The sequence below is a fragment of the Erinaceus europaeus genome, chromosome 14 (assembly GCF_950295315.1).
Source record: "Erinaceus europaeus chromosome 14, mEriEur2.1, whole genome shotgun sequence".
Taxonomy (NCBI): domain Eukaryota; kingdom Metazoa; phylum Chordata; class Mammalia; order Eulipotyphla; family Erinaceidae; genus Erinaceus; species Erinaceus europaeus.
The window spans coordinates 32,446,828-32,474,090 of NC_080175.1; the positions used below are offsets into that span (position 1 = coordinate 32,446,828).

Sequence of the window (27,263 nt, forward strand, 5' to 3'; positions counted from 1 at the left end):
ATTCTGCTATTCTTGGTGAACGTTTTGTTCTTTTTTCAAGACAGTGTGAATGACAGAGAGAGACAGAGAGGAGAGACACCAGTGCAGCACTCTTGCTCCAGGGCATGAAGCTTCCCCTCTGTGTGTGTGATGCCCCTGTGTGGTGGTTTGGGGTCAGACCTAGTCCTTCATGCACAGGGAAGTGTTCATACTACCTCATGAGCCATCCTCTGGACCCCTCCTCCATGCATTTCTTTTTGAAGATTTGTTTTAATTATTTCAGTGAGGTGGACAGGAAGTCTTACATGAGAGAAAGAGAAGCCAGAACACCACCCGAGTGCCTGTGATGTCAGGGATTGAAACAGGGGCTTCAGGGTGCATGTCACAGGTTCAGATCAGTTGAGCTGTGTCCCTGGCCTCTCCTTTTCTAGTTTAATAAGCACTGCCAGGCCGGTTTCCCAAAGGCTATCTTACAGTATGAGAGCACCAGCAGCGACATTGTCCCCAGAATACACTTTGTGCTCTGAAGTCATGTCCGTTGAATATTGTCCAGTATAGGGAGTTTCCTTAATATGTCAAGGTCACTTGTGCTTAAAGTAAGATATGTGTGATATGCCAGGAATCATGGTAAGTGCCTCAGCTCTACAGAGAAGAATAGATTGAACTAGGATGGTTCTGAAACTTCTGCTCTGTTGTGGAAGACAGAGAAGCAATAATGATACTGCTGATGGTGAGAATCACACAGACCTTGCGGGCAGTGGGGGCTAAGGGAGGGTGTTCGGAAGGGCCTTGCAGAGCTGGTCTTTGACTAGTGGGGAGCAGGTGGGAATTTGTGTGTGTGTGTGTGTGTGTGTGTGTGTGTGTGTGTGTGTGTGTGTGTGTGTGTGATTTAATAGTGATTTACAAAATTAGAAGATAACAGGTATAATTTCACACTGCTCCAACCACATGTGTCTCATCCCCCTCCAGTGGAAACTGCAATAGTTCTTGTCGGGCTGCGAGGCAGAGAAGAAAGAGAGAAGAGGTCCAGAGCAAGTGGGGAACATAAATCTTTATTATTGGATCGGGGTGGGGGGTGGCTCAGGCCACGTGGAGTCAGCCGACAATGGCCATCCCCACTACCTCACCACCAGGCAAGAGCGAGAGGGGGGGGGGTGGGCGCCGAGAGAGAGAGAGCCCAGAGAGGGAGGGAGGGGAAGTGTGAGAGCTTTTATTGGGCAACAACCAGGGGTGACATGTGGGGGACAGGATTGGTTGAAGGGGGCACTGCTAGGATTTTGCGGGGCATGGTAAAACCTGGGGGCAGAGACTGCATCAGAATAATTCCTCAGCATCATCTCCTCCTTTCCCTTTATATCTAAATGGACACAGTAAGGAAATATTCCATATGAAATATGGAATGGAGCAGGCTTAAATGTTTTTAAGGAATGCCGTGCTCAGGTGGGAAGATGTAGGACTTTCTGTGGAGGAGGGAAGGCTTAAATGGCTGCCAACCTTGTGATATTTATGTGTCCCCCTGTGCTCAACCCCTTTTTAGAGAGAGAGACATACCTGGAGGGACTCATCTCATAGGTTAAGCGCAGCCTGCTCAACCATCTCCTCACAATATCTCTACATCTTTTTCTATCTTTCTATCTAGTCATCGCATAAGATGGTTCAAAGTCTGTAAAAGACTATCTATGACAGAGGAATAGTAGTGTAGGGGTGAGCAGAAACCTTTTTGACATAAACCTAAATGATATAACAAAACAGGAAGGGACAAGTAGGGGAGTAGTAAAAGCCAGTGTGTTGTCAAGGGAAGGATTGGTGTGTAAAGGAACGTTCCCTGTTTGGGGGAGGGCAAGGGTACATAATGAGGGGGAGGCGGGAGGGCATGACCCACCAAGCAGAGGGGCTATTTGGCATTGTATAGTCCTCAAGGCAACAGTCTGTAAAGTCTATGAACTACTCAGGATCAGTCTATGAAAAACCAGCAGCGTGAAGGGAAATAAACTGCTTTAAAATTGTGTAAAGTGTCCATAGGGTATACCAGCAAGTCCGATAGACGTCTCAGTCCAAAGTAGATGGCTAGGGGAAGAAATGGCAGGGGATGAAACGCTGCATGAAGAAGGTCAGCTGCTGGAAGTCTGCTTTTCTGTAAGGAGCTAGCTGGAACCGCCAAAACGTGACAAGCAAATAAGAAGCAGGAATGGCAAGCAGGCATTAAGAAAGTTCTGTCCTTGGAATCTGTGTATCAGGATCTTCAGATCGCATCAAGTGACATCTAGGGTTTCAGGGAGTGTGCCACTGTAGTCGTGCCGTCTAGTGGGTGACATCAGGGTGTGCAGGGGTTCAGATGGTTTTTCCCGGGATTCCTGTGAAAGAAACACAATCTCCTTCTCGTGGTTAGCAGGGCATCTGATTTGATATATATATGTTTGGTGCCTTAGCCAACTGAGTATTGGGGGATGAGATACATCAGTTTAGTGTAGAAGAATATGTGAATGTTGTTAATTCACATAAGTTGTATATGGAAGAACTATTATAGTTTAATACCTTACCATATGAACAGATGATTCTTCATATGAAGGCTTGATAGCTGTAATCACTCACTTGTGAAAAAAAATTAAACTTGTAACAAGTTAGAGGTTTACTATAGTTGATACCTCGATAATTATAATTGGTTTAAATATCTTAATGATTTTGTTTAAAGGTCATCTAATGTAACCTCCTGTAGCAGTCACTACAGCAGGATCTTTAGACCAATTATAGTTAAAATATATATTGATTTTTAACCATTTTTACTTTGGAGTATAAACAGGCTCAGGTTACTTAGAGAGTTAATGTATGTTAGTGACAATGGTTTTAACATTTACAGTGCCAGATTGATGCCAGATCTGTTGTGGATTAATTTCCACAAGATAGTTTACAGGGCACTTTTGGGGGCCCTCCAAAAGCGCCCTATATAGAGAAAAGGAGGAATTGTTGTATGTTTCATATTGGTTTGGTCTCCTTCCCCTCACCTCTGGGAGAAATTGGTTTGGCCTTGCTAGTTTCGCACCTTACTTTCTCCCTGCCCCCTATGCTAGATAGTGTGGGAGTTCTTGGGGCGCCGGCGTGAGGGGATGGAGGACAGATCTGTGTGGTGATTAGTTTAAGGGTCTCTCTCTGCCGTCAGAGCAGAAAGACAGGAGAGCACATGTTTGCCCACTCATGAATAAAGCCTCTCTGCCCAGCCGTGTGTCTCTGGTAGTCTCTGTCTACCACCACGAAGCTAGCCTGGCCAGCTGGAGCCCCGAACTTAACGACAAGTTCTTCTAATTATGGGTTGACATTATGTCTATATAACTATACCTGTCTTACTTTTTACCCATTATTTATCTTACTTATTACCCATTATTATGTGTGTGTGTGTGTGTGTGTGTGTATATATATATATATATATACATATATATATATTTAATCTTTATTTATTGAACAGAGGCAGCCAGAAATTGAGGGGGGAGGGGGAGATAGAGAGGGAGACAAAGAGACACCTGCAGTACTGCTTCACCACTCACAAAGCTTTCCCCCTTGCAGGTGGGGACTGGGGGCTCGAGCCCAGGTCCTTGTGCATTGTAATATGTGCACTCAACCAGGTGGACCACCACCCAGCCCCCCCATTTTTTTCTATGGTCTTTCCTTTACTTCCTTTCTAACTCACACCTACATCTACACCTTCCAGGTGTCCTTCCTTTTTCTTCCCTCTTAGATAAGAGAAACAGTGCCTAACTTCCTCTGGTGTTCTCCAGATTTGCTTCCCTTTCAGTAATGGAATAAAAACAAAGTTCCTAGTGACAAACATTTAAGGTCCAAGTGAAATTGGAATTCAGAGCCCTCTGGTCATCTTCCTCTATCTATTCCCTCCTCTGGCAGTATGGATCAAAATTCTTTTTTGGGGTCCAGAAGGAAGGAATTCTGGCTTCTGTAACTGCTTCTCCACTGGAGATGGCATTGGCAGTTTTATCCATACTATGGGGAGCAGTTTTCACAGATGATAGAGTGGAAGACATGGAAGAATAATAGTGTGCCCTAACTTGGGGGACTACAAAACTAGAGTTTTGGGTACCAGGTAGATGGCAGGAAAGGAGACGTAAAAAGAATGGGCCTCTGTGAAAAGCCTTGAGTGTGAGGTCGGAGGCTCCAGCACAGACTCAGGGCAGAGGTGTGAACTGTTGCTACAGAAGGTTGTGCAGTGTGTTTGACTTGAGGTTGAGACCAGAGGTGAGGAGGTGGTTGTTGTAGGAAGGGCCCTAAAGGGAGAGCTGACATTTGGTTCTCAGAAGACTTTGACCTGAGAACTGAGAGGGGAGTTCAGAGGTTTCTGACTGGGGAGAGAAATCATGAAATGAGCAGATTCCAGGAGAGAACTAACAAAAAGCATGGAGAACACTGAGCTCTGATTTCCCACAGAACATCCAGGCAGTGTGCACAGTGGGGCTTCTCTTCTGCATCTCAGGAAGAAGAGCATGTATAGAATACAGGTTTAGAGTACAGAGCAGACAGTGGTTAACCAGCTCAAGAAAAGCTGAGGAAGTAAGCCAGGTGCCAGGCATCAAGCTGAATCCAGGTTTCCAGATTGTTGAGCTGCTAGAATCTTACCCATTTTTTTTTTTTTTTGGTCAGCTTTATATCTCTCAATTTGTATTTGTGAAGTATATGCTACTGCAGTGACTTGAAATCTATGATCAGATTTAAATTCTTTAAGATCACAGGAGTAGACCAGCAAAATAACTCATTTGGATAGTGTGCTGCTTTGCCATGTGGGTGACCCAGGTTTAGCCTGGCCCCTACAGCATTGAAGGAAACATCAGTGCTGTCATCTTTTTCATTCCTTCTCTGCCTCTGTCTCTATCTAAAAACAAACAAATAAAGATCTTGAAGATCATCATAGGTGTATTTCTGCATTTGTTTCCATATGATACCACTATCTTTTACCTAGGAAGGAAGGATATTCTTGGAAGCAAGAAACTGAGACTTAATTTTTTTCATATATTTTTCTTTATTGGGGGATTGATGGCTTATAGTCGACAGTAAAATACAGTAGTTTGTACATGTGTAACATTTCTCAGTTTTCCACATAACAATTCAACCTCCTCTAGGTCCTCCTGCCATCATGTTCCAGGACCTGAACCCTTCCCCATACCCCACAGTCTTTTACTTTGATGCAACACACCAAACCTAGTCCAAGTTCTGCTTTGTGTTTTCTTATTTTCAACTTTTTTTTATTAATAATGATTTAATAATGATTAACAAGATTGTGGGATAAAAGGGAATTCATACAGTTCCCACCACCAGAGTGCCGTATCCCATCCCCTCCGTTGGAAGCTTCCCTCTTCTTTATTCCACATATGAATGAAAGCATCCAGCAGTTGTCTTTAATCTGTTCATTCTCACTGTCTCTTTATGTAACACTAGTCACACTCCATGTCTGGACTTGAGCCTGAATACTGCACAGATGTTGCAGTGACTTGCAAATACTGAGCTAATTTTCTATCAGTTGATTTAAATATAATGCACTGTTTTGCACTGCTTAGAAAAGTTTGCATATCAACATTGGCCTTTTTTTCTTTAACAGATTTTGGATTTCATTAATGTTAAGCATTATGGACTAATGTGCTGTCTGTCCATTTTCTGCTCCTGAGATTATGTGACCTCAAATCTTAGAACATTAGCATCCAAGGGCCAGGCTCCCTTCTATCCTGGATGTTATAAGCATGATGTGTGCTTACTTCTCAGATCCTAAAACTCCCAAAGGACTAACCTGCTTCATTTGCATTAATTCACTGGAATATACATTCTTTTTCTATGATATTTTTTCTTTTTTATTTTTTTATGAATTATTATTATTGTTATTTATATTTATTTTCCCTTTTGTTGACCTTATTGTTTAACATTGTTGTGGTTATTGATGTTGTTGTTGTTGGATAGGACAGAGAGAAATGGAGAGAGGAGGGAAAGACAGAGCGGGGGGAAAGAAAGACAAACACCTGCAGACCTGCTTCACCACTTGTGAAGTGACTCCCCTGCAAGTGGGGAGCCAGGGGCTTGAACTGGGATCCTTGTGCTTTGTGCCACATGCACTTAACCCACTGTGCCACTCCCCTTTCTGTGATATTTTAAAATAATTTTTTCCTTTCCTTTTTCTGTCACCAGGGTTATCGCTGTGGTCCAGTGCCTACACAGTGAGTCCACCACTCCCAGTGATCATTATTTCCTTTTTTTCAGAATATTTATTTCCTATTTTTATAGGACAGAGAGAATTTGAGGGGAGACACCACTAAAATTTCAATCAGAGATACCTGTAACTTTGCTTCAAAACTCGTGACGCCTCCCCTCTTCAGGTGGGGAGCAGGGGCTCGAAGGAATGATGCGTTCTACTTCTTCTGCATTATGCACCACTTATTTCTGAAAGTTCAAGGAGAGACGCTGATTTCATCTCTCTGGTTTGGATACTTAGTCAGAATATTTGCTAACAGGAAACCATTCCAGGACTCCTTTCTGCTGGTAAACACACTTTTCACTCTTTGGATGTGAGCCTGTGTGTCTCTCATCTGGACCTGTAATGAGGTTTGTGAAAGGGGGGATTCAGTTAGTAGCAGCGCTTGTTCCTCTCTGTTGTAAGCTGGGGGTCTGGCACACAGAGAGAAAGCAGAAGGAAAACTTCAGTCTGCAGCAGTCCTTTAAAATCACCAAATTCAGGCCAGAGAGATAGCCCACTAGGTAGGGTGCATGCCTCCCCATGTTAATGACTCTTGTTAATGATCTTTGACACCCTCAGGTTTGACCTTTGACACCCAGAGAAGTTTTGGTACTGTGGTTTATTCTTCTTTTCCTTCTCCTTCCTCTCCTTCTCCTTCTCCTTCTACTACTACTATTACACCTCCTCCTCCTCCTCCTTCTTCTTCTTTTCTCTCTCTCTGTCTCATGTGTCTTAATGAAAGTTTGTCACCTAATCAGTGAATTTTTTAAAAAAGAAAGAAGAAAACATGAATGCCATTTCAAAGCTTGTGGACCCTGAACAGTAGACCTGACCCATTGGCTGGTGGCTTATTTAGTATGTGAGACATCCCACTAATGTTTACTACTGGTAATTAAATTCGGAGCTGCACTTAACATTCTTTGGGTAATTGCAGCACTTTGGAATGCTAGCAGGTATTTGCTCAGGACCCCAACTTAACAGTAGGCATTTTGGAAGGAAAAAACAGAAAGCAAGGGGCCACACCTTTGCCTCCTTGGGTAATTGGTGCTCCTTCAAGTGTTTGGCTGACATCTGCAAGGATGCTTGCAGGGACAGAGTGGGTCACCAGCTAAGTAAGGGAGCACAAAGGGTGCTCTGTTTTGAGAAAATGAAGCAGGAAGACAGCTGAGAAGATGTCTTTGCTGCTGGCCCTCCAAAGTTAGATCTTGAGATTTGAAAGCAGGGCACTTGAGAGTTGAGTCTTGCCAACAGGGAGTCATTTGAATCAGAACTGCAGTATCATTACACACCCAGTTTTTCTAAATAAGATGCCCTCTCTAGCGGAGATGTATGTGAATCCCAGAATTTCACAGAAGGGACTCTTAACTCTGTCTGCAGGCTTATAGAAGAGTTCTGCCTCCTGCTTCCTCTAACATGGGAAACGGGGCTTTGGAGCCTGAGTGCAGGCTGAGTCTGACAGGGACGCGTGTCAGCAAGTTCAGCCCATGAAAGGGTTGCATTCAACCCATTGTCATCCCTGTGCCTTCTTCTTTCATGCCAAGTTCATGCTTACTGGAGTCAGGTGAACCCCAGGTACCTCTTTAGCTTTCTGCCTGAGTCCATAACTGAAGTGTTTCGAGGTTGTTAGGAGTAGCCTTGCAAGAGAGATGCAAGAGAGAGGCTTCTGATCTTGAAGGATCACAACCTGCTTCCTCCTCAGAGCAGGTGTCTGCTCTCTCCTTTCCACCCCTCTCTTCTAACCTCCTATAGCTGCCACAGCAGAATCTGTTCATGAGAAGGTGAGAGCTGTGCCTTCTAGAGTTCAACTATTGCAGATACAGAAGAAGAATCAGGATCTCTTAAATGCAGTAGCCCTGTGACCAGTGTCTCCTAGGCCTTCAAACACAAAGATGTGTGAACCAGCATTGCTTCAAAAAAAAAAAAAAAAAGCCTTTAAAACATTGGAAAAACCAGAGGGTATGATGCAGATTTATTTTGTGTAACTTAGGTCAGAGTCCCACCTACACCCACCCTGGCATGTGTGTGGCAGTCTGCAGCATGAACAGTGTCTCTTCAGTGCTCTTGTTCTGGAAACCCCATAGATCAGAAGTGGACGTATTTAAGTTCCTAATGTGTCTAGGCTGGTTTCTTTGCTCCTCCCAGTCAACTCTGGACATCTGAAACCCAGCCCCCTGACTAGAAGGCCATGTCAGTTGCTGGGCTGAGGTCTCCTTCAGGCCACAGGGACTGCTCTGGCCTGATTCCTGGCCCCGACACTGACCAGCTGTGCCCTCTCTCCCCACAGATGCCGGCCCTACGAGGACTGCTGTGGCTCCCGGTGCTGCGTGCGGGCTCTCTCCATACAGAGACTGTGGTACTTCTGGTAGGTCTCAGCTCTTGTATCTTTAGGCCTCTTCCCACCTCCAAGTCTCTGCTCACAGTCAGCACTGTCACAGCTCCTCTGTCACTTCAAGTTCACCAGGGGCATGTAGCTGCGGGGGCAGTCTTGATCAGAAAAACAAACACAGCAGCCCAGGGAATTCTCAGGCATGAGGTTCTGAGTTTGATCCCCAGTATTGCATGTGCCTGAGTAGTGCTCTGGTTCTCTCATTAATAAATAAGCACTTCTTCATAAAATAGAATGAAATAAAATAGGAAGTTTAAGTATGTTCCGGTTGGCTTCCTGACAAGAAACCCTGTTGCAGAAAGTCCACATGTGTTTCCAATGACTGTGATTGGGGACAAACAGCTCTTCTTCCAAATGGGGAGCTGAGCCTTCCACAGCTCAATGGCCAGTTTCTGAAATGAATTGGGGTGGGGGGGAAGGCAGCAATTGTACACCCAGTTAAGTACACATATAACCAAAGGCAAAGACTTGGGTTCAAGACCCCACTCCCCACCTGCAGGGGGGCTGCTTCACAAGCAATGAAGTAGGTCTGCAAGTGTCTGTCTTTCTCTCCCTCTGTCCTCTCTCAATTTCTCTCTGTCCTATCTAATAAAAATAGAAAGGAAGGAAGGAGAGAGATAGAATAAAAGGAAAAAATGGCTGCCAGGAACCGTGTATTTCTAGTGCTGGCACCAAGCCACAGCAATAATCCAGGAGGCAAAGAAGGAATGAAAGAAGGAAAGGAAGAGGAATTCTGGATGCATCAGAAAATCAGTTTTGTGGCCAAGTTTATCCAACCTGGAAGTCTCCGCTGCCCCCAGCATCCTCTGCTCTTAGTCCCAGCATCCTTGGCTGCCTACCATCTCCATGGAGGGATACATGGAGAGCCAGGACATTTCAGGTTGTGCTTGGGGTGGGGGGAAGGGATGCCTTAGAAGGGCATGGGCATGGTTTCTTGTGAGGGGGAGATGCCACCTGCAGAGGTTGCCTTTCAGGGTGTCTGAGCAGACACTGGGCTCCACAGACAGGCTGAGTCAGATATTGGGGAAGCAAAGCTTATGTGGAGACCGATGTATGTACAGCACAAAGAGCCTTTCTTCTTTTTCTTTGTTTCTTTCTCCTTTCTAGTTAGTGATTTAACAACTTCACAAAATGCTAAGAAGTTAGGGTTATAATTTCACAGCCACACATGGTCACCACACCCATTTCATTAAGACTTCAAGACTCTGAAGGTTTTCAGAGCATGTCCCAGCGGCACTTGGACTTTTGGTGACTAACCACAGTGTGCAGTCAGGGAGAGCACCTGGGAGGAGAGGGCAGCCTGGCACATGGTCTGATGGGAAGGCTCCTTCATTTCTCTCGCCACCTCCCTAACTGGTCACTTGGGGGCTGGCCTCACCTGTCCCTGCTCCCTGGCCTGGACACCCCAGTCAGTGTCACTGCTCTGGCCACTCCCCAAACCAGAAGCAATTTCCAGCTCTTTTACTTCTTAGCTGCTTGCTAGTCTCTAAAACTCTATGACAGAAGTTGATCCTGTTTACCTAGGATTTTCCGAATGTGGGCATCTCTTTGCATATTTCTAACTGATATGACTAGTCTCGATGCTGGGCTGAGAGAGGAGCCCAGAAGACTGAGAAAGGGCTTCCCAGAGCTGTGCCTGGCTCACGTGTCTTTATATCCAGAATTCTCTGCCATGAACCCTTCGGAGGAGGAGGCATGACTGCTGAGTCACGAATCCCAGAAGGGTCTAGATGTGTGTTAAGTTGGTCTGAAGCACTGAGTAGTCATGATGAGACTGTAGGATTGCTCCTAAAAATGAAAAGCTTATCCAAGTTTAGGTACTGGATAATTTTATTTATTTATTTATTTATTTATTTATTTATTTATTTATTTTCAAGAAAGGAGGGGAGACAGAGGGGGAGAGAGAGAGATAGACACTTACAGACCTGTTTCACCGCCCGTGAAGTGACTCCCCTGCAGGTGGGGAGCCAGAGGCTCAAACCGGGATCCTTAAGCCAGTCCTTGTGCTTTGCACCACCTTTGCTTAACCCACTGCGCTACCACCTGACCCCCAACTGTACTGTATAATTGTCTATCAGATAGAGAAATAGAGACATAGAGATAGAGGCAGAGAGAGAGAGAGAGGTAAAGAAAGAAACCACAGCCCCAAAACTTCCTTTAGTGGGTGGGGGTTGGGCTCAGACCTGGGTCATCCACATGGCAAAGCAATGCACCTTCGAGTGAGCTCTTTTGCCAGCCCTGTATAATTTTTTAAATGGTGTCCAGGTAGACCTGGGAGCTTGCTTATTTATTTATTTATTTATTTATTTATTTATTTATTTATTTATTTTATTGCCAGGCTTACTGCTAGGGTGTGGTACGCACAAATCCACTGCTCTCACTGGCCTTTTTTTTTTTTTTTTCCTTTTTATTTGTAGGACAGAAATTGACATGGGAGGGGGAGATTTAGAGGGAGAAAGAAAAACACCTGCAGACCTGCTTCCCTGCTTTGGGATCAGGGTTTCAAGCCCCAGTCCTTGCACATAGTAACATGTGCACTCACCCACGTGTGCCATGCCCAGCCCCTCCCAAGAAGCTTTCCTGAGCTGGAAGTCTGGCAGCTTTTGCATCTCCACCCCATGGAGCCTGTGGTCTCGGGAGGGAACATTAATCTGTCTGAGGAGGTGAACCCTTGTGCACAGGCAGCCTCTCAGTGCTTATATTTCTTCACAGTTGTTTGTAGTTGGACACAGTATTCAGCCAGTGTTGAATGTGAGATTTGTGCTGAGTCCTCCTGGGGAAAATTAGTTTTAAAAAGATACATCTGGTGCCGGGCTGTGACACGCCTGGTAGAACACATATATTCCAGTGCTTAAGAACCTAGATTCAAGCCCCTGGTCCCCACCTGCAGAGTGCAAATTTTCACAAGCAGTGAAACGGTGCTGCAGGTGTCTCTTTCCTCCGTTTCTTTCTGTCTTGATCTGTTGCTGAGGAGTTATTCTGATGCAGTCTCCGCCCCCAGGTTTCACTACGCCGCTGGAAACCCTAGCATTGCCCCCTTCAACCAATCCTGGCCCTACACGTCACCCCTGGTTGTCGCCCAATAAAAAGCCCCCTCACCCCCCCCCCCCTCTGGGCTCTCAGCTCTCCCTCTCTGAGGTCTCGCTCCCTGCTCTCCCCCCGTGGTCACCATGGTAGGCACGGGGACTACCATCGAAAGTTGATAGGGCAGACGTTCGAATGGGTCGTCGCCGCCACGGGAGGCGGCCTCAGTTCCGAAAACCAACAAAATAGAACCGCGGTCCTATTCCATTATTCCTAGCTGCGGTATCCAGGCGGCTCGGGCCTGCTTTGAACACTCTAATTTTTTCAAAGTAAACGCTTCGGGCCCCGCGGGACACTCAGCTAAGAGCATCGAGGGGGTGCCGAGAGGCAAGGGGCGGGGACGGGCGGTGGCTCCCCTTGCGGCGGACCGCCCGCCCGCTCCCAAGATCCAACTACGAGCTTTTTAACTGCAGCAACTTTAATATACGCTATTGGAGCTGGAATTACCGCAGCTGCTGGCACCAGACTTGCCCTCCAAAAGAAATAAATGATTTTTTTAAAAGAGCTTCAGCTGAACATTTTGTGCTTCCTAAACCTCATTGCCAGGCCCCTACTCATTTGGGTTGAGACACACACACACACACACACACACACACACACACACACACACCTCTCTTTCTACCTTTCTCCTCTCCTGCTCCAACTCTCTATTATCATCTCTTTTTAGATCAAGGCAGACAGAGAGAGGGGAATAAACCACACCAAAACTTCCTTCAATGCACAGGGGATGAGACTCAAGCCTGGGTCACACACATGGCAAAGCAGCACACTATCCAAGTGAGCTGTCTGCCAGCTCTTTGTTGTCATCTTTCAAGACTCAGCTCAGGTGTTGCTGAGAAGGAAAAGATGTGTCTCTGACCTTCCTCCTGATTGTGGCAGATACCCTTGTTATAATTGCTCACTGCACTGAATTCAGCCGTTAAGAGTGGTTTGTTGGGGGCCGGGCGGTAACTCTGTGGGTTAAGCACACATGACGAGAAGCGCAAGGACCAGAGTAAGGATCCACACCTGAGCCCTTGGCTCCCCACATGCCGGGGGGGATGCATTATGGGCGGTGAAGCTGGTCTGCAGGTGTTTGTCTTTCTGTCCCCCTCTCTGTCTTTCCCTCCTGTCTCTATTTCTCTCTTGTCTATCCAACAACAGCAATAGACATGGCAACAACAAGGGCAATAAAATGGGAATAAATGGCCTCCAGGAGCAGTGGATTTATAGTGCAGGCACTGAGCCCCAGCGATAATCCTGGAGGCAAAAAAAAAAAAAGTGGTTTATCGTGTATTTTCCTTGACATTTAAAACTGTTGCACCTTTTAGCACTCACCAGAATTGTAAATGCATAATCTTGTAAATTTGCAGTTAACCATTGTGCGCCACCCCACACCCCAGCCCCCACTACCACCACACACACACACACACACACACACATACACCCACCTCACACACACACACACATACACCCACCCCTGTTAAACTCAAGTCCATTTGGAGGTGGACTCCTTCATCTTTTTCCAGCACAGAGAACAGGCGCTTGGAAAATATTTGTTGAATGAATAATGAATCAAGAGACAGATCAGAAAGCTCCAGTTGCTTCCTTTTCCTGAATCATTTCCTGTCTGGGGCTTCTGACCTTTCTTCCCAAGGTTGTCCATTAAGTACTTACTGGCTGGCTGGCAGACTTGTACGTGACATCATATTAATATTCTCAGAGGCTTTATCTGCTCCTTTCTCAAGTTTCATTGATGTGTGATTGGATGCCTTCGATCACGAAGCAGCTGACTCTGCTGTGTGTTCACCAGCTAGCTGGTGGTTGGCTGTTCACAGAGAATGGGGTGTGAGATTCCAGAAGGCTCCATGAGCTTCCACATGATTTCAGCTCAGAGGTGGACCAGGGTTTCCCAATTTTATCTGCAAGGGATAAACAATTGGCCTTTCTCAGATTGACTCCTTATTTCAGGGTGGTATGTGGAGTGTAAAGTGAGGCAAAGCTATTCACTCATTCATTGACCATTAAAAAAAAAATTATTTGGTGGAGACAGAGAAATTGAGAAGCGAGGTCCGGGAGGTGGCGAAGTGGATAAAGCATCGGACTCTTAAGTATGAGGTCCTGAATTCAATCCCTGGCAGCACATGTACCAGGGTGATGCCTGGTTCTTTCTCTCTCCTCCTATGTTTCTCATTAAAAAATAAATAAAATATTTTTTAAAAATTTTAAAAAAAGAAATTGAGAAGGGGGGGGGGGTCGCTGTCACTGTGTGTACTCACCACTTATGAAGCCTCTTCCTGCAGGTGGGAACCAAGGGCATGAACCTGGGTCTTAACTGATTGGAGCAGTGCACCGCCACCCAGCCCTTCACCAGTCATGTATTAAATCAGTCATCATGACACTGATCATTTTGACATGAGTTGAACAAAGGTCCTATCCTTCACCATTGACCCTAGACTTCAGAGTTACAGTTGGACAATATTTAGTTTATATTTACAATTAAAGTTTTTTTTAAGATAATCACTGGGGCTTGGTGCCAGGCAATTTTTTTTCTCTTCTCTTTCTTTCTTTCTTTCCTTCCTTCCTTTCTTTTTTCCTTCCTCCCTTCCTTCCTTCCTTCCTTTCTTTTCTCAGACAGAAATTGAGAGGGGAAAGGGAGAAAATGACAGAGGTCTGCAGACCTGCTTTAACATTCATAAAGTATCCTCCCTGCAGGTAGTGACCAGGAGCTTGAACCTGGGCCCTTGCACATGACAAGGATATGTGACAACTAGGGCTTTTGGCCTACAGCTCTGACACTAGTGTGAGCAGCTCCTCTGTGCTGCGGTCTCTCTGTGACCGCAGTGCACCCATGGGAAGCCCAGGGCCCAGGTTCAGTGTCTCACACTGTGTTTGTGCCCAGGTTCCTGCTGATGATGGGTGTTCTCTTCTGCTGTGGAGCCGGCTTCTTTATCCGGAGGCGCATGTACCCCCCGCCGCTGATGGAGGAGCCTGCATTCAACGTGTCCTATACCAGGCAGCCCCCAAACCCTGCTCCAGGTCAGCAGACCCTCTGTCCTTGTCTTCTCCCTATGGTCTATGTGTCTCCTACAAGCATGTCAATAAAGGTGATGCTATGGAATATGCCGGAAGGAAAAGATGGGTTATATGGATTAGACTGTTCCGATGATCAACTCTGTTGTGCATTTGGCTGATAAAAGGTATAGTCACCTATATTCTCACCTAGTTATTGATACACCTGTTATCACACGGTCCAGCTCAGTCTTGTGCATTCAGCCTGCCACTGAAGTTGAATACCATACTGGAAAAGAGAAGGAGAGGGAGAGGGAGAGAGTGAGAGAGAGAGAGAGAGAGAGAGAGGCAGAATTTGTTTAGCATTAGCCAGAGTGATGGGCTAGGAAGATAGTGTAATGGTTCTACAAAAAGCATTTCATGCCTGAGGCCCCAGTGGCCCCAGGTTCAATCCCCAACACTACCATAAGCCAGAGGGTTCAGCACCATCTTTCATTGGTAAAGATCTTATAGACTTGCAGCAGCATGAAAGAATGGGTCCTAGAGGAAGCTAGAGTGCCATGTGAGAGCAAGGCTTGCTTTGTTCCAAAGGAGTATAGGGCTTCCATGATTCCGCAGAGATGCTATGGGGCACCCCTATAGTATAAGAGCTGTGTCATGTGTTAGCAACATAAGCTGGGGGTGAATTTTGTCACTTTTATTTGGTTCTTTTTAAAATAAAGTTTGTATGTATTTACTCTGGATATAGATAGAGAGATATTGAGAGGGAAGGGGGAAATAAAGAGAACTAGACACCTGTAACACTGCTTTCCTACTTATGAAGCTTCCGCCCTGCAAGTGGGAAGCAGGGACTCAAGCCTGGGTTCTTGTGTATGGTAATATGTGCACTCGAATGAATGAATGAACATGACGCTGTATGTCCATTGTATACTTAAGGGTGAAAGAAGCTTGTAGCAAGGTGAAGGACTGCCAGAACCTGGCAGGTGCAGAGCTGAGGTGTGGAGGTGAGCAGGGCCGGAGCTGAACACTGAGGGCAGCAGAGACTGAGCATGGGAAGACTGAGCAAGCACCACATGGACCTGATGGCAGAATGGCAGCCCCTGCTGTTTTGTAAGGTGCTATGTCACCTCTCAAGCAGATAGCTAGGATTATGGCCCTGTAACTGTGACAGAACAAGTGTCCACTTGTGTTTAGGGACAAGGGTGGTGGATGGTGTGTTGTGTGGAGTTCCCACAACTGTGCAGCCATAGAAGGCAGAGACAGAGATTACAGGTGACGGAGAATGGCATCTGTGGCTAACGTTACATTTCCCTTCACAATGACTTCTCTTTGATGTGACTGATGCTGATTTGAAAAATAATCAAACAGGAGTCAACGGAGAGGCCCCGTGGGGAGGCTGCGTATGTATTGCTCTCCAGCCGTGTGTGCATGGGGAGATCAGTGGCAGTTTCCTGACTTCTCATGTCTCAATCTCATGATCAGTTTGTCAACCCCCCCCCCCTCCAGACAGCACTGCCCCAGCTGATGCCAATGGCAGGAAATGGAAATAGTGGGGCGTCATGTGTTTTGACAGTTTCATTACCCTTCAGATCAGAGCTGAAATGTAACAGGGAACTTTGATTGTGAGGATGGACATTTCAGAGCCTGTGGACTGAGTACAGCTCTTCCTGAAATGGTGCTTCAGGTTGTAGAGATGGGGCAGGCCCCTCACTACCCTTCCCAGGCTGTCTGTCTGCAAGGCTCTCTTTATCTTCTGGAGAAGGAACTGGCACCTGCAGTTGGCTGTGCAGCCCAGCCCCATCCACCCACCTATTATACCCACTATGGTGCCTTCCCCCCCTTTATTGGGGGATTAATGTTTTCCATTTGACAGTGAATACAATAGTTTGTACATGTATAACATTTCTCAGTTTTCCACGTAACACTACAATCCCCACTAGGTCTTCTGTCACCCTTTTCCAGGACCTTTACTCTTCCCCCACCCCCACCTTCCACCCACCCACCCCAGAGTCTTTTACTTTGGTGCAATACACCAACTCCAGTTCAAGTTCTACTGGTGTTTTCTCTTCTGGTCTTGTTTTTCAATTTCTGCCTATGAGTGAGATCATCCCATATTCATCCTTCTATTTCTGATTTATTTCACTTAACATGATTTCTTCAGGTTTCATCGAAGATGGGTTGAAAACAACGAAATCACTATTTTTAGTAGCTGAGTAGTATCCTACCCACTATGGTGCCTTTTTTTTTAACTTTTAAAAAATTTATTTTAATGAGAAAGAGGCTCAGAGAATAAGACAGAGGGAGAGACCAGAACTCTGCTCAGCTTTGGCTTATGAGAGGGAGAGGGAGCGGGAGCGGAAGAGGGAGAGGGAGAGGGAGAGGGAGCGGGAGCGGGAGCGGGAGAGGGAGAGGGAGTGGGAGTGGGAGTGGGAGAGGGAGAGGGAGAGAGAGGGAGAGAGAGAGAGAGAGCGCTATAGCTCTACTAGAGCACTGCTCAGCTCTGACCTATAATGGAGCTAGGGATTGAACCTGAGACCTCAGAGCCTCAGGCAGGAAAGTCTTTTGCAGAACCATTATTTTATCTCCCCACAACTCTGTACTGCCTCTTCTGCATGGTGAGAGACTTAGGAAGGTGGGAGGTATGATTTGAAGACTGTATCCTGCAAAGCCCAGGAGTAGCTCCTGCCTCACAGTGTGGAGCTTCTCCATGCTGTCATGGCCAAGACAGGGGTAAGAGGCACCCTCAGAAGGAGGTGCTGCTGTCTTGGGACCACAGATGCTGGTAAGACAGGTGAAGTGGCATTTTTGCTGATGGTTGGCCTGTTTCTCTGACCTCTGCTCCACCTTCTCTCCTCCAGCACCTTGGTCCTTAGCAGCATCTGGCCAGTGCTACAGACACTAGTGCTGACCTTCAGACTGGACACGCTTGCCCCTTGGTAGCTCTTACTTGCCATGACACTGCTCACCTCACTGGGAACAAGGGGCAAACCTTTACTCAGACCCCTCTGAGTAAAAGCTAATTAAAATAGGGAGTCGGGCGGTAGCTCAGTAGGTTAAGCGCAAGTGGCACAAAGTGCAAGGACTGGCTTCAAGCCCCCGGCTCCCCACTTGCAGGGGAGTCACTTCACAGGCGGTGAAGCAGGTCTGCAGGTGTCTTTCTCTTCCCCTCTCTGTCTTCCCCTCCTCTCTCCATTTCTCTCTGTCCTTTCCAACAACGATGACATCAGTAGCAACAACAATTATAACTACAACAATAAAACAAGTGCAAAAAAATGGAATAAATAAATAATCTAAAATAAAATCTCCCCTTAAACTAATTAAAATAAACTAGATAATATTAACTTGTAATATTTACATAACACAGCTCCTTGGATACAAAGAGACTTAGGGGTCACACAGTGGCTCACACCTTAGAGCACACACATTACTATGTGCAAGGACAAGATTGTAAGGCCCCAGGCCCCCAGCTCCAGGGGAGGTAGAAGTTTCACAAGCTGTGGAGCAGCGCTGCAGGACCCCCTATCCCCCGCTTCTTAGCTTTTCCAAAAAAAAAAAAAACAGGACAGAAGGTAGGACGGTGGGAAAGGCCACTGGGAATAGTGGGGCCATGTACATGCAGTCACTGAGTCCCAGTTATAATCCTGTTGGCAAAATTAATATAATTAATAAATTAAAAGAGAGAGAACTCTTAGGCCTATGTCTGCTCACAAATTGATACAGCCCAGGAAATCCCCCCAAATTTTCTTGATTTTTTTTTAATTTAAATATTCATTATTGGGCAAGGAGATACCATAATGGTTCTGCAAAAAACTTTCATGCCTGAGGCTCTGAGGTCCCAGGTTCAATCCCCAGCACCATCATCAGCCAGAGCTGAGCAGGGCTCAGAGTCAGTATTCATACAGTTATAGCATTATCGGGGAGACCAGATTAAAAAAAAATTCTCCCAACAGTAGCTCAGATGTTCTATACTTCAAAATGAGAATTAGTTAGTGGGGCCTGGCAATGGGCACCCAGTTGAACTCATATGGTACCATGCTCAAGGACCTGGGTTCAAATCCCCGCTCCCCACCTGAAGCAGGTCTGTAGGTGTCTCTCTGTCTCCCTCTCCACCTCCCTATTCTCTCTCAATTTCTTTGTGTCCTATAGAAAGGAAGGAAAAGAAAAAGGAAAAAATGGCTGCCAGAAGAGGATGATTCATTGCACAGGCACTGAGCCCCAGTGATAACCCTGGTGGCAATAAAAATAAAATCAAGGGGCCAGGTGGTGGTGCACCTGGTTGAGTGCACATGTTAGAATGTGCAAGGACACAGGTTCAAACCCCTGGTCCCCACCTGCAGGGGGAAAGCTTTGTGAGTGGTGAAGCAGGGCTGCAGGTGTCTCTCTGTCTCTCCCTCTCTGTCTCTCCCTCTCTCTATCACCCCATTCCCTCTCGATTTCTGTCTATCCGATAAATAAAGATAATAAAAAAATAAAAAATCAAATAAACAAGAGCCTAGATTTGAGGCTCAGAGATCAGCCTGTTCCCTCCAATCCTTGTCTCTTCTCTGGACCCCTAAGTTCTCTTCTCTGACCTGGTGCCTCTTCCTGTGAAGGCCTCTTCCTCCCTCTGCATGGAGCTGATCGAGGCTCGTAGGCCTGCAGGTGTCACCCCAAAGCTTATCTCCCTGCTGCATACCTGGGTTCTTTCTTCACACCAGGGAGCCCCCACCCCCAGGAGGAGCCAGCAGGGGGATGTGGAGACGGATGTTCAGCAAGCCCCTCTGCACTCTGCCCTGCCTGTCCATCATCGGTGGTACTAAAACTGAGAGTGGAGGCCTGTCCCCACTCTGCTTGTAGTGGTCACGGCTGAGTGGCCTCAGTGCCCATGTACCAGGGTTCATGGAACACACACCCTCTCCAGTCTTCCCCAGAGCTGCCTGGGCTGCCCTTCAGGTCTTGCAACAGCCTCTACCCTGTTTCGTGGCTGACCTGGTTCATGTCCTCATGTCACCTGGGTGTCCTCTGTGGAGCTTGCAGGGGACAGGGGTGGGGGTGGCCTGGGTTCCAGTCACCCTAAGTCCCAGCTGCTAGTGGGATGTCAGTCAACTCCCACTGAAAGAACAATGGGGTTTCCTCCTGCCTCGGGTGATGGCTGCTATCTCTTCTCTGCTCACTGTCTGTCTGTCTTGCAGAAGTCCAACCCGTGGGACTGCTGTATTACACCAATCCCAGAGGAAAAATGGGGAACTGGGGGTCCCTATGCCCCAGGGTGAGGGCAGGCTGCTGTCTGTGCTCTGCTCACTGTCTGTCTGTCTGTCTGTCTTGCAGGAGCCCAGCCTGTGGGGCTGCCGTATTATACCGACCCTGGAGGACTGGGTGTGAATCCTGCTGGGAACCCAATGGCCATGGCGTTCCAGGTCCAGCCAAATTCACCACAGGGCAGCACGGCCTACCCGCCACCCCCCTCCTACTGCAACACCCCCCCACCCCCGTATGAACAGGTGGTCAAGGACAAGTAGGGGTTCCATGGCCCCACCTCACCCCCTGGCCTCCCTGTCCTCACCCATGTTGGTGTCCAGGAACCGTGTTGTGAGGCGCCAAGGGCAGCTGCTCCCCACCCTCAGAGCCCCTGGCGGGCCCCCCCTTCCCCACCCATGGAGGACCAGTGTCTGAGCTCACCCTATGTCTCCCTGTTGCTTCTGTCTCTGCCATGACTGTGCCCAGTCCAGGAGCTGACACTTGGGGCTCCCAGGCCCTCAGGCAAAGGAGGACATGGATGGCAGGGCTCCAGGCACAAGGCCCCCCATTCCCCACCTCCCTCCTGGGAGTCAGCACAGCTGGAACACATCCCTTCCCAGGACCTGCCCTATTACTAGTCTCTGCTCAAGGGAGACTCTGGGTGGGGAAAAGCCGCTCAGTACTGCCTGTCTCCGCTGGCTCCTAGAGACAGAGGCCCTTCTGCACTGCCCCTACCCCTGGGAAACTGTGCAGCTTTTGCTCAGCTAGCTACACAGATGGGGACCCAGAGGCCTTGCTGGGCATCTGCAGCCCCCAAGATGTCACTGAAGAACACAATTTCAGCTCCTGGACAGTTGCCCCCTGGGGTGCCATGGTGTGACTCCCAAAGAGAAGAGTATCCCCCGTTGTTGTCTGTTCGTGGAAGCTGTGTAGACCCTGGCCCTGGAGCCCAACCACTCTGTGGTCTTTCCTGTGTGAGAAGCACCCTTCCCATCATCCACTCCTATGGTGGGTGGGTGTAAGGGACAGTTGGCAAACAGGCCTGTGATGTTGGCCACTGAGAGAGGTGTCTCAGCAAGGCCTGTGGTTCCATCTCAGCATCTGGGAGCTGGGTTTTCAGAGGCCAGGCTTGCCGAGCAGGACACAGAGTCCAGGACTGCACTGACCTCAATCAGAGTGAGGATGCAGAAGACTGAGTCCTGGCTTAGAAACCGCCCCCCCTCCCCCACAGGGGGAGCTTACAGTGGGCGGTGGGCATGCACCCTGTCTTACCCAGGCCCAGGCTTGGGTGTGTGGGAGAGGAGGGAGGGAGGAAGGGAGGGAGGGAGACACAGAGTAGCTTAGATTACAATGTGTGTAGGTGTAGGATGGCCAGGCGTGCTCACTGGAACCTTGGAAAATTGTTTCGCATTAAACTTTGAGCATCAGGATACCTCCCTGGAGCTGGACAGGGTGTTTTCAGCCCCTGGCAACAGGAGTCTGTGTCCCTGATCTGCTGGGATGTCAGGGTGGGGAGGGAGGCGGGAGGGGGCAAGAAGCAGGATGAGGCCACAGCCACTGCTCAGACTCACCTTGAAAACACAGCTTCCAAACAGATGCTGCTGCCAGGCCTCTGGCCGCCCTGTGACCTCTCTGTTCTGTATTCCCCACCCTTTAGTCCTGGATTCAAACCAGATGGCAAAGCACAAAATGCTGTTTACAACCAGGGGCCACCACATAGGTCCAAAAGTCCCTCCTCTTCCTCCAGGTCATTTGTTTTGCTCTTTTTTTTTCTTAACTTCAGTCTCTCCCTTCATTATTATTATTCTTTTTTAAAAATACAGAAGCACACCAGAGCTGCCCCCAGCACTGGGCCTAGTGCAGATGAACATCACCCAGAGGTCCACGACTCAGTCTTGTTTCTCTTTTTTGACAACACAGTCCTGAGACTCAACAGTTTAGGGAGGGCTCAGCCATTTTCTAGCCCCACGTTTGTGTGAGGTGAGCTGTGTTCTCTCCTAGACTTGGGTGTGAGCCGGCTGCCATGAGTTGCGCTGCTGTGTGGGGTCATCCCCCTGCTGCGTTTCTGGCATCTCCTGTCTTCTGTGCTGTGGGTGGGTGGGTGGCCCTGTTTTGAAGCCCCTGTGGTCAGTGATCAGCTGTGAGCTTGGGGCAGATCTGTGCATGTTCTCCGTCTGCACCACTCAGCTCTGTTATATTTCTCGTCCTCTTTTGATAGGGTCCTATTTCCTATGTATGCAAAATAAAACTAAATTTGGGCACAGGCGTCAGTGTTTTGCTGGGACACTGAGAAGGGGTAAAGATGGCGCTTCTGGTGAGGAAAGGTGGACAGGGAGTCATTTGTTCTGTTGGCCGTGAGTTAGGGGATGAGGTACCCAGTCTGGGGACAGACAATAGATGCACTTTAAGAATATGAGGTTCACTAACACATTTTAGCTAAGAAAAAGGTTCTGTGAAACAGATTACAAAATGCTGGGTAAAATCTGCAACTGAGGAGATGGTGCAGTGGATAAAGTGTTGGACTTAACCAGCACAATATCCTGAGTTCAGTCCCAGGCATCACATGTGCCAGAATGGTGCTCTGGTTCTCTTCCTCTTCCTTTTTTCATTAATCCCCACCCACCCATAAAAATCTCATGCAGTACTGACATGTTAATCTGTGTTCTGTGAAGGTGATTCCTCATTTAAAAACCCAGCTCTGCCCCATCAGAAACCATTTCTCTCCAGATCTGCTGGAGGATAATAACTGCCAGAGTTAGGCTACATTTTACGGAAGTTGATAGCTGAGATGATGTTTATGAAGAAACACTTGATACTTTTTAAAAACATCTCCAGAGAGAGAAACCATCACAGGGAGGCTTCCTTCAGGACCACAGGAGTCAGCTTCGAGCCTGCAGAGTGCACATAGCAAAGCAGCAGCTCTGTCCAGCTGAGCTGTTTTACAGCCTAGCATTGGTAATTTATTGTCTTGGGACCTGTACTAGCTGGGTGAGATTGAGAACTTGCTGGTGGTGGAGTCAGAGTGAATGTACACACCTTTCTGGACATACACATACAATCTCACACACACAGAGATGTAGACACACACACACACACACACACACACACACACACACACACACACACACCCTCACCAGCCTCTCAGTGTAGAATTGAAGCAGAGTCATAGCTTGAGATGGTAAACTGACCACTCTCTTTTATCTCTCCTTCCAAGTTTTACTGAACTTCAAAAAAAAAAATCATCATAGTTCTCAAGGCAAAATATGAAAGGACAGAAGTTTGAGGAATTTCTGAAATGTTACACAGCAAGTGAGGTTGGGGGATGAGAAAATAGACCAGACTCGATGGAAGATGCAGGTGACTGGGAGCTGAGAGTTCTTCACTCTCCACATGGAGTGCATGGGATGGGATGGAGCCAGAGAGGGCGGGCAGACACCAGGTGAGGGTCCCTTGGGTGTTTGGAGAACAGTTATGCCACGCGTGCTAGATCTGCACAAAGGGGAGTAGCTGACTGCAGGAACAGCCCTGGTGCCTGCATTCTCAGGAGGGAGAGGGCTGGAGAGATGACATAATGGTTATGCAAAAAAGACTCATTCTGGAGGCTCAGAGATTCCAGGTCCAATCCTCAGCACCACCACAAGCCAGAGCTGAGCAGACTTAACACATACACAAGAACAAAAGGAGGGGGGGCGGGCATACTGCCAGGTAAAATGATGGCATCATTTAAAATGTTTGAGAGGCAGGGAGACAGCTCACTTCCTAGAGCATGCACATTTTACTAGGCACAAGGACCCAAGTTCAAGTTCTCTGACATCACATGGGAGTATCATGCACAGCAGGTGCTATGGAGTCTCTCTGTTGTCTCTCCATCTCTCTCTATTTTAAATTTTAAGAACGGGCAAGGGAGATAGCATAGTGGTTATACAAACATGTTCTCCTGCCTGCAGACTCAGGTTCAATACCACCATAAGCCAGAGCTAAGCAGGGCTCTGGTGAAAGAAGAGAGTCCTTCTGGAGCACTGGAATATTGCAGATACAAAGCCCCAGCACAAAAAAAATAATTTTCTTAGGTCAGAGTGTGTGACCCAGGTTCAAATCCCAGAGGTAATTGGAGTGTTTGTCACTAGGTGATACTCTGATGCTGTGATATCTCTCACTGTCTCTGAATGAAAACAAGAAGGGGGCCTGGTGGCTGTGAAGTTTCACATATATAAGGCCTTGGCTCTAGAAAAAAAAATTCCTTCTGAGAACAGTGCACTATTTTGAAATATGTAGAGCCAGGGATCAAGCTTGAAGCCTCACTCATGCAAGTAGTGCATTCTACCTGCTTAGTCACCTCCCTGGGTTTTGGCATTCTTTATATTTTAAAAAGCGTGTTAGACATGATCAAATCACCAATTACGTAAAATATTCCCAGGAAAGTTCCATCTGACACCACCCAGCAGAGTCAGACCTTTCTTCTACAAAGGAAGACTTTGTGCATGTTCTAAAAACAGGGCGGAAGAGGAGGAGCTTGCTATCTTATCAGCAGTGGCAAGAGTGCTATCTCTCTTCCTCTCTGGACTCTGGGAGTCACAACAGTCCTGATTGCTGAAGCCCCTGAATCATCTGCCATAGACCTGGACCTCCCTGCATGGGACAGGAACCAGAGTGCACCTTTGAAAGTACAGCCTCTGTAAACACTAAAAACCCCATGTGGTTGCCTGGGATCAAAGAATTTTGCATCATGCCTTAAAGTGCACAAGGAAAATGTTTCTAATATATTTTCATTTATAGATGAAAGAGATACAGAGAGACCAGAGCTCAGCTCTGATTTATTGTGATTCAAGGGATTGAGCCAGGGACCTAAAAGCCTTAGAGTTTCCCCAGCCTGGAAAAATGTTTTTAAATATGTGCCTAGGCCTGCACTGACCGCTTAATACCATGAGCTACATATCACATGAAATTTTCATTCACTACATAGAAGAATGGTAGAAATATTTTAATAATATATTGAACCAACCCAGTACATCAAAATACTATCATCTCTGGAAGTCGTGAGGTAGCACAGTGGGCTAAGCGCACCTGCAGGAGGAAAGCCTGAGCAGTGAAGCAGTACTACAGGTGTCTCTCTGACTGTCTCCTCCACCCCTTTCCCTTTCAATTGATCTCTGCCCTATAAAAGAAAGAAAGTTAAAAATATTTAAAAATATATATTTAACTTAAAGAATTAAATTGTATCCCACCATAGGGCTGCCCACAGTTTACCCACCCTCCGTGGAAGTTTATTTTTCAGTATCCCAGCTCCCAGCAGCAGGTGAGGCCTCATGCAATCTGCTAGCATCCTACCTTTCCTGCTCACAATCCCCTTGCTTTTGTATTCATTTTACCATATACGGCCTTGTTTCATTTTTAACTTTATGATGACACATTTCTCCAGCTTGGTTCCTTGGTCAAGCCGTTGCTATTTTTTCTCACTTACACATAATGCAGTGCCAAGCTTACATGTTTTGTTCCCTCACATCCACTTTAATTTTTCAGAATGAAATCTCAAGATTTAAATTGCCAGGTCAAAGCTTATATTTACTTTTCATGGATTCTGACACATTCCATATAGAAAGATCATGCTGATTTGTTCAGCCAGCCTATGCCAACACTATATATATAAATCATTAGGCCATACATGATTGCTGATTTGTAGGGGGCTAAAAAAAAAGTACCAACTTTTTTGTTTGTTTGCTCGATCTTACATTATTTTTCTATGTGAATGCCTCCTTAACTCTGGGAACCGTCTTCTTCAAGGGTCAATAAGGCCAAAGTTCACAAAAACAAAAAGGCAAAATTAAGCAGTATCACTCTTGGGCATTTATCCAAAGAACACTGAAACACTAGTTCAGAGGGACATATGCGCCCCTGTGTTTATAGCTATATTATTCACAATAGCCAAAGAGTAGAAGTAGCCTAAATGGCTGTCAGCAGATGACTGGCTAAAGAAGTTATGGGATATTCACTCCGTGGAATACTACTCTGCAATAAAAAAAGATTATATTGGGGCTGGGTGGTGACACACTCAATAGAGTGCACATGTTACTATGCATGCATATGGACCCAGGTTCAAGCCCCCCCCCCCCTGGCTCCTCACCTGCAGGGGGAGTTGCTTCACAAGCTGTGAAGCAGGTCTGTAGGTGTCTATCTTTCCGCCTCTCTGTTCCCCCTCCTCTATTTCTCTCTGTCCTATCCAACAACAACAACAATAATAACTACAACAATAAAACAACAAGGGCAAAAAAAAACCCTTATTTTAAAAAGTATATTGTGTCCTGTGGGACAAAACAGATGGAATTGGAAGTGAAATAAGTAAAGAAATGAATGACAACTACCAGATGGTCTCATTCATACATTGTGGATCTAGAGAACTGATACACATGAACTTGGATTAGAAACAAACAAAACTGTACTTGCAATCTTGTAACCCACTACTAAACACAAATGAAAAAGAGATGGTTGGGGAGGAAATAGGACATAGATGCAGGTTGAGGATGGAGCACACAAGAATGCCCTAGGCATCCACATCCCCTGTGGACACCTGTGGGCTCTAGCAAGCAACTCTTCCCCAGTGGTCAGTGGCCTCCCTCAGGTCTCCTGAGGGCAGCTTTCCCCCTGGTCTCTCAGGACATGCAGACACCACCTCTCCTAAGGGGTGTGAGCCAGCCTCAGCTCCAGGTAGCACCAGTGTCCTCTGCTGCATCTGTGGTCAGTATCCAACTCATCTGTTGTGTCGGCCACTGGCTTCTCTGCCCTTCACTGCTCTTCCCTGTCTCTCTCTTCCCTTCTTCCTTCATCCTTCCCTCTTTTCTCTTTATTTCTCTCCTTTTGCTTCCCTCCCCCCTCCCCCTCTTTCCCTCCCTCTCTTCCTCTTTCCTCCCCTCCCTCCCTTCCTTCCTTCCTATTTTGTGTAATCTGGTTCTCCTGAATGCACAATCTCATTGTTCCAGGTCCTCTTTTCCTGGAAGGGCTGGGTATTATATCATGTACCTTACTTGTGATGCCAGAGTTCCAACCTGGGCCATGCCTTTGGCAAGGCCTGCACCCTGCCTGCTGATCCCTCTCTCCAGCCCTGCCCTGGACTTCTGCACAACCCAGGGGGAGGTATTCTGAGCAGCAGTGTCCTCTGACTCCTAAGGACAGGATCACCTCCATGGCGCCTTTTGATCTAGCCCCCCCTTTCTCCTGCCTTGTATATGGAAGATGAAATTGAATATCATATCTGCCAGCCCAGTGTCCTCTGCAAAAGGCTATTCATGGGACAGTGTCTGCCAGTGTGGTATATGGTTACAATCCACTTGGGGGCCTCTGGGGGAGACATTGATCTTTTTTATTTTTTTTTAATATCAAAGATGTATTTTT

At 46.9% G+C, this 27,263-nt stretch overlaps 1 protein-coding gene across 4 annotated transcripts in view; it reads left to right on the forward strand.

Moving 5' to 3' along the window:
* VOPP1 (VOPP1 WW domain binding protein) overlaps positions 1-22,142 on the forward strand; it is an 84,277-nt gene extending 62,135 nt beyond the window's left edge. For 2 of the 4 annotated variants that reach the window (XM_060171529.1, XM_060171531.1), the window contains 4 exons: positions 6,154-6,182; positions 8,484-8,561; positions 14,551-14,687; positions 19,968-22,142. In XM_060171529.1, the coding sequence (XP_060027512.1) occupies positions 6,154-6,182; positions 8,484-8,561; positions 14,551-14,687; positions 19,968-20,136 (413 nt within the window). In that variant the 3' untranslated portion in view covers positions 20,137-22,142. The remainder of the gene's footprint in view (positions 1-6,153; positions 6,183-8,483; positions 8,562-14,550; positions 14,688-19,967) is intronic. The other 2 variants (XM_016193482.2, XM_060171530.1) reach the window with 1 other exon arrangement.
* The last annotated feature ends 5,121 nt before the right edge of the window (positions 22,143-27,263 follow it).